General features: G+C 39.9%; 1 protein-coding gene across 1 annotated transcript; it reads right to left on the minus strand.

Moving 5' to 3' along the window:
• Positions 1-213: 213 nt before the first annotated feature.
• Positions 214-1920, minus strand: LOC145767299 (transmembrane protein 177-like). The gene has a single exon (XM_082579092.1). It carries the CDS (start codon positions 1823-1825, stop codon positions 881-883), a length of 945 nt encoding a protein of 314 aa, XP_082435218.1. The 5' UTR covers positions 1826-1920; the 3' UTR covers positions 214-880.
• Between the last annotated feature and the right edge of the window lie 5924 nt (positions 1921-7844).

The following is a 7844-nucleotide window of genomic DNA, read 5'->3' on the forward strand; positions in this document are numbered from 1 at the left end:
AGAACAGCGAGCAGCAGTAACGCTTCGCTAACCATAACGGTGTAGCTTCCACGCTAGCCATTAAGACCTCCAATAAATGATAAGTTTCTGGGCAGCCGATTGTAGCATCGAATATACCGCGATAGACACGTGTTTCGCCCATGAGGCTGGGCGGTCGATTACCCTAGTGGCAAGAATACGGTGCGATACTGATGAGCCCAGCCTCATGGGCGAAACACGTGTCTATCGCTGTCTATTCCATGCTACAATCGGCTGCCCAGAAACTTAGAGATTCATAGATTACAATTATCCGCCCCGTTGGCTCAGTGGTTACACGCCCGGCTCAAAATCACGCGGCGCAAGTTCGACTCTCGGGATGTGCGCTTGAGCAACGCATTTCAGGGCTGCTCTCCATTCAGCGGCACATAACCTAGTGGATGGAATAATTCCCTGGCAGCAACACTTCAACAATCGGAAAACTTCACTCTGTCAATCTCAGTAAGGAGCCTCTACAAGTATGAGAAACTTATCAGGAATAATCAATCAAGGCTTTGTCAGTCCGAGGATAACGATTCAAAACAACCAACCAATCTGCAGTAATTTCACACAGATTATTATTATGAAATAAATTCTTCACAAGAACAAAATGAACTATTGCCTTGTTTTGCACACATATAAAGTAAAAATGGTGAAATAAGACCAAAAGGTTTGTCTGGTGTCATAAAAAGTCATACTGTTGGTTGTGAAGTTCATCAGCCTCAAAAATTGAAAATATATCTGCCAAAGATGGGAACTATAAGTATAAAAGAATTCAATTTGGTGTACCACATCCCCAGTTTTATAAACAAGAATACAAAACATGATATCTAATTGAAATAATGTAGCTATGAAAAGAACAAAGTCATGCATTATTTTCAAATGATTTAAAAACATTTTTAAAGCGTTTTTCTCTTTCAGTTAGTGGTGGTCCTTCCCAATTAAAGATTATGCCAGATTTGACATTTCCATATGCAGTATACATCTTCTCTCCTTTGCTTGCCATTAGAACACGTAAAGCTTTATTAGTATTTCTAGATTTCGTGCAAAATTCCATTCCACCAGCTGCATATTCTTTCGATATCATAGCTGCTTGTCTGTCAATTGACTTGATCATCAAATTGTTCAACATTGCTTTTGCTATTCTACATGCAATCCACGTAACTATAATACAGATTAACTGAAACTGGACAATCTTCACAAATGATGTGGGCTTTGTAGTGGAAAAAATGAGTTTTAAACCATGAAAAGATGCAACATATCCAATAAGAACAAACAACGGGGAAAGAATGATTTGCCACAATGCCCAGTTTCCTTTTAAAGCAAACAGCTGCTGGGCAATGCAAAATTTTTGTGCTGATTCAGACAATAACAGTGATTCTAAAAATGCTAGTTCATTGGGACCACCATTGCTATCCACAATTTTTTGGTCACCACCCAGCTTTATCTCCAAATCTTCAACTTCTATGACGTTATTACAGAAAAAATACTTTGGAAGTCCAACAACAGGATATTGCTTCCATTTTGAAAAAGCAAAAAAGCCAGCACAATGACACGATGCTTTGCTGGTGATAAAAGGAAAAACAGTTTCTTTGATGTTTAAATCTTTTTTGGTGCTTTTGATCAAAGACAACTGTTGTTCAAGTGAGCGCCTTTTGCAGTCTAGATCAGCATACAAAGGCATATAAAGGGCTTGTGGTAAGAAATGAGGCAAACCTTTATTCAATGCAAGTCCTGTTGCTAAGAGACCCGCAGTCCACCGTCGGTACTTAAACAAAAATCTGTAATATTGAGGTATTGCACTTTCCATTTCACTTCCACAACTTTTCACTTGCAAGAAATTGGAAAATCAAAATTTTAGTTTAAATGTATGTCAGACAAAAGTTATTCTCTATCACAAATGAAACAAATTCCTGGCAGAAAGAAATAAAATTAAACAAAAAATATAATATCACTTAACACACCTAATCAAATATACAGTAGTTACTACTTTCTAAAACCTCTACAGTAGGGTGGCCAAAAAAAATTGAAATTTTTTATTTTTGTTTGCACACCCTCTCATTTGAGGAGGATTCATGAAAAAATGACACTGTGAAAATTTGAAGTGAATCCGACAAGAGGAAGTGCTCTCCCACCGACCTCAAAGTTTGCTTTCTTTGGCGTAATTTGTCAAAAATCCTTGAATATGTGACGTAATTCTTTTTTGACTTATCTACATTGCAGTTGCAGCATTTTTGTGTTAACCATTGTTTTACTCTGAATTTATGATACAATCAGTGTTTCCACATGCAGAAACACAGAAATAATACACAAAATAGATCACATTAACAAGCGTTTGGTATGAAATTAAATGCACTAAACTTTAGCGAAAACCGCATAAAAGTACGTTCACCAGTCACGATCGCAACACTTCAGGTGACAACACATTGCCCAGAAATTGCAAGAGAAATGTTTGTAAAGAGCCAAGCCATTGGTTGACTTTATTGCACTTGTTGGAAGCAGCTTTCTGTGGTGCTCGACCACTTGATAAAGGAGCTGGCGTTGTTGTTCATTTTTTGTAAGGACTTCATTGAAGTCAGTAGCTAATTTGAGTGCCCGCTCTGCACAATCATTGACGGCTTTGAGATGACGCCAAACTTTGCATGCTTCTTTATAATCATCATGATCACGCCATGTGTCGACAGAAGCAGTGACTCGAGAAGGTTAAGTGAACGCTGTGTTACAAACTGTGTCAAAGAGAGACGTTGAAACTTGACAATTTTGTTTGGGGCAAAACGACGAACATCTTCGGGAAATGGGTCTTTCTTAAGAGCATTAACGATTGCCTTCTTTTCATCATCTATGATATTATCACTGAATAAAGGCAGTGCAGCAAGATCCTCACTGATGTACCACAAGCGCAACCTCAACTTTTTTCTGCCACTTGAGAAATTGCATTGTCAACCTCTTTATAATCCTCTGTGAGCTGCAACATTGCTAGGTCATTCGTAGAGGCAGATATTGATGAAGGTGCTGCAAACCAAAAAGTGGCATAGATGGTAGTTAATATTACTTCATTTGCAACTGTACTGCACGCAAGTGGCAGTGTAACCTTCTTGATCTTCATCTCGTAGTAGAGACGTCGAAGAACCACACCCCATGCAGGCAGCTGACATGGCCCTCAAGAGAGTCAACAAATGGACACCCACTCTCTAGTGTTGACTCTCTTGAGGGGCCATGTCAGCTGCCTGTATGGGGTGTGGTTCTTCACCACCTCTACTACGAGATGAAGATCAATAAGGTTACACTGCCACTTGCCTGAACGTCGGCAACAGTGGCCGAGTGGTTAGCGCGTTGGGCTTGCAGTCGAGAGCCTGCATGTTCGACTCCAGCCACCCGCACTTGCTGTTGTTTTTCTGGGCAAGAAACTTTACGATAATTGCCTCTATCCAGTGATCGATTTCGAGTAATGGGTAGTACCAAATTTAAGTCGTAAGTAGAGTAGACAACCGGAAACAGACATTGCCGTCGGCTGCAGCGTGGGTCAGGTGTAAGTCGGAAGGCGTACACCGATGCATAGCGCTCAAGTCCGCTTTCCCGCAATGCAGGATAAAGATATGAAAAACAAACAAAACAAAGCTTGCAGTTCTTGTGAGTGAAACCTAATATCGCTACTACTGCAAAGACTCACGTTGTTACCAAAACGCATCCATCAAGAGCATATAAGAGAATCAAAGCACAAAGGGAGGTGAAATTCAGCTTCCTAGCTGACCTCAGAAGCTGACTTCACCCAGAGCTTAAGTGCATTATTTGATATTGCACATGCTAACTGGGAATGCCGCACAACAATACCAGAAGACTGCCAGTTTTTGATAGACCAATGTGGTGCATGACAGATACTGATGACAACAAAGGACCCAATGCATCGGCAAGATGCTGCAAAGTATAGAAAGCGCAAAGATGATGAACAGAGACGCAACAGAAATCACATTAATCCAGTACCTTTAAGTGCTGCTGCTTTCTCATCTGAAAATGATCAGCAGATGATGAAGATTCTTCCAGTGACCCACTGTTTGCACCGTAAATCCAAATAACACCAAAACAAAAGAAAACCCAGTAGGAGCAGCCATTACCAAAACGCTGCATTATCGATAATCCACTGTTTAATGCAGCACTGAACAAAACTATAACATCAAGTCGTCAAGCAATGATGATCGTCACTCCTGCTCTTGCTGCAGCTGGAATTGATATAAATGAATTGACAATGTCACATTCCTCTGTCATGAATGCTCAAAACACTTCACGTGAAAGCCTGACAGCTGCAGTGCGGCAAAAATTTAAACTAACAGTTCCACTTGTTGCTCATTTTCATGGTAAACATTTGACTAATGCCAATGGCACAAAGTGCGATTGTTTGGCCATTGTAGTTTCTGGTATGCATGTTAAGGTACTGCTTGGCATTCCGAAGCTGCCTGTTGGAACGGGATCACTAATGGGCCAAAAAGTAGTGGAATTTTATACACGAGTTGTAGCAGAGCATTTAGCTGCACTTTGTTTTGACACGACATCAAGCAATACGAGAATCCACACTGAAGCTATCACTGTCGTGCAGCAGGCATTTAATCGAAGGCTGCTATTTCTTGCATGCCATGATCTCAAAGTCGTCAATGATTGTGCAGAGCGGGCACTGGGCAGTCAAATTAGCTACTGACTTCAAGGAAGTCCTTACGGAAAATGAACAACAACGCCAGCTCCTCTAGCAGGTGGTCGAGCACCACAGAGAGCTGCTTCCAACAAGTGCAAGTAAAAGCCAACATGCCAACAGCTCCATTAAATAAAATCAATGGCTTGACTCTTTACAAACATTTCTTTTGCTTTTTCTGGGCAATGTGTTGTCACCTGAAGCGTTGCGATCGTGACTGGTGAACGTACTTTTATGTGGTTTTTGCTAAGGTTTAGTGCATTTAATTACATACCAAACGCTTGTTAATGTGATCTATTTTGTGTATTATTTCTGTTTTTCTGCATGTGGAAACACTTATTGTATGATAAATTCAGAGTAAAACAATGGTTAACACAAAAATGCTGCAACTGCAATGTAGATAAGTCAAAAAAGAATTACGTCACATATTCAAGGATTTTTGACAAATTATGCCAAAGAAAGAAAATTTAGAGGTCGGTGGGAGAGCACTTCCTCTTGTTAGATTCACTTCAAATTTTTACAGTGTCATTTTTTCATGAATCCTCCTCAAATGAGAGGGTGTGCAAACAAAAATAAAAAATTTCAATTTTTTTTGGCCACCCTACTCTACAGCCTGTTTCACCCTAAAAAGGGGATCATAAAAAGGTCCTGAAAAATATGCAAAAGCAATAAATCGGTAATACTTGAAAAGATATTAAATTTTATAACCTTAATTCAATCTGCAAAAAAAAACTCAGAATTACAAAGGGCTACCTCCATCGGTTATCACAAAAGCCTCAATTAACACGTCCAGGCCCGCAACCAGCAAATATTTTCGGGGGGGGCATTTAATTTTTATCAAAAAACAAACATTAAAATGATGCATTGTGACATTTTTATATGTTAATGTCCACGCCCATTGATAGAGTGTGTGGCACTGCCATGTTACAGTTCAGTGGTCATAACTAATGTCAATCACGTTTTTGTTTAGTAGCCTACAGCATTAAAGGAATCTAGCCTTTGTAACCTTTTCTCATTTAGCTATGACTACCCAAGGAAGAAAATTACGATAATACAGTAATGTGTTCAGTCGATTACAAATAAAATACAACATCTGTAGGCTACGAACTGCATTGGCACGACTGGAGTCATAAATTAATCAATAACATATATTTACATCAACATAAACAGATACATATGAATAAACTCAACACGGTAATTACAAATTACAATCCTGAAACATTTTGTTGGCTCAACAAGTTTTTATGTTTGTAGGCCCAAAGAAGTTGACTTTGCAAATGAAAAATGACATTTTAATTTAGAGCATAATGTCTAACTTTCTACCTGATTTGGCAAGTTCGTTTAACACCAATTCCGCGCTTGGAATTTGAGTAGGCCTACGATGAATTTGCATGAGAGCTAGTCCAGAAAGCCTGTCCTGCCCCATAGTGCTTCTGCTTCTAAGGTAACTTTTCAAGTGTCGTAGACAGCTAAATGTTCTTTCTGCAGAAGCAATTGTGACTGAAAGTGTAGCCAAAATTATCAAGAGTTTGTAAATGTTTGGATAAAACTCTCTTGGGATTCTATTGCTGACACCGCATCAATCGCACTTGCTGGCCTTTCACTTTCAAGAATTCGTTCCCACTTAATTTTTCACCTGGCAAGTTCATTTGTCATGGCTTCGCAGTCAAGAGTGTAGACTATCGAAACCAGCGTAGCCTACTTTCGATAATCTACACTCTACACACAGTATGGCTGTACGTGTACGACGTACGTCTATTCATAGTACAGTTTATACTGCATAGAACGCTTTAAATTTTTTCAAAAAATTTCGGGGGGGGCAAATGCCCCCAATGCCCCCCCTGGTTGCGGGCTTGAAGACGTCCAAATGGAAACCAAGCAGATTGATAACAGCTGTGACGTCACAAAAAAGCAAACTGCAAAAAAATTAAGGTAACCTGTAGAAATGAAATTTATTTTATTTTGAAGTATTTAAATTTGTTGTGATGACAACATTTACCTACCAGTTTAGAACGTTTGTTCAGAAGGTGGTTATAATCGGCATTTAGAAAGGCCAGCTTGTCAGCAAGACAAAGGCCACAATTATTGCAGCCATATCCACTGTAAGGTCGACCATAGCTGTGGAATGTGGATGGACCATGATATTTTACTATTAACACCCTTTTGTCCATAAGGTCCCAAAACGCCTTGGCAGGCCTCGAAATTCGTTTTTGTTGACGGCGGACAAACGTGTCCGGTCTGAGCAGCTATCTCGGCGGATAAATTAAGTCTCACGGCGGACACACCAGTTTTAGCGTCGATCGTCATGCTTAATCACTTTATCTTGATAATTCTTCGCCAACTATAGCTACGGATTAGAAGGCTTTTTAAAATTTCAGCAAAGTCACTGACTCGGAAAAGCTTTCATCAGAACAACGACGTGCGCTTGAAGAGTCAAAGCGCCGTGTAGCTGTTCAATACGCCGCATAACTAATTACCTTCCACCGAACGAGGTCGTGTGGCTTCTTGCGTCACAATGCTCTGGGCACGAGTCGGAAAACTTCTACACTGAAACGCTTCTATTTTCTGTTGTGCAAAGTTTCACTAAGCTTTTTTTCTTTAGGTTTATTTTTGCGCGTCATGTGAGCGAAAGTGAATTTTCCCTGGGCCTTTTCTTTCTTATTGTAATAACAAAACTAAACAAATTTTGCTGCATCTTGCTGTAATAGCCGACTCGTATAATCTAATTTTGTAACCAACCTTGCCTTATCAACAAGCCCGCAACCAGGGGGGGCATTGGGGGCATTTGCACCCCCAAAATTTTTTGAAAAAATTTTAAGCGTTCTATGCAGTATGAAATGTACACGTACAGCCATACTGTAGAGTGTTGACTAGCTATCGAAACCGAAAGTAAGCTACACTGGTTGGAAGCCATGCTAACGATTTTGTTTGATAAATTAGGCTGGCATCCTCATTATCTGTTTCGATAGCGTTAGTTTTATCCAAACATTTACAAACTCTTGATAATTTTGGCTACACTTCCAGTCACAACTGCTTCTGCAGAAAGAACATTTAGCTGTCTACGACGCTTGAAAAGTTACTTTAGAAGCACTGTGGGGCAGGACAGGCTTTCTGGACTAGCTCTCATGCAAATCCATCGTAGGCCTAC

This window comes from Aplidium turbinatum, chromosome 3 (assembly GCF_918807975.1).
Source record: "Aplidium turbinatum chromosome 3, kaAplTurb1.1, whole genome shotgun sequence".
Taxonomy (NCBI): domain Eukaryota; kingdom Metazoa; phylum Chordata; class Ascidiacea; order Aplousobranchia; family Polyclinidae; genus Aplidium; species Aplidium turbinatum.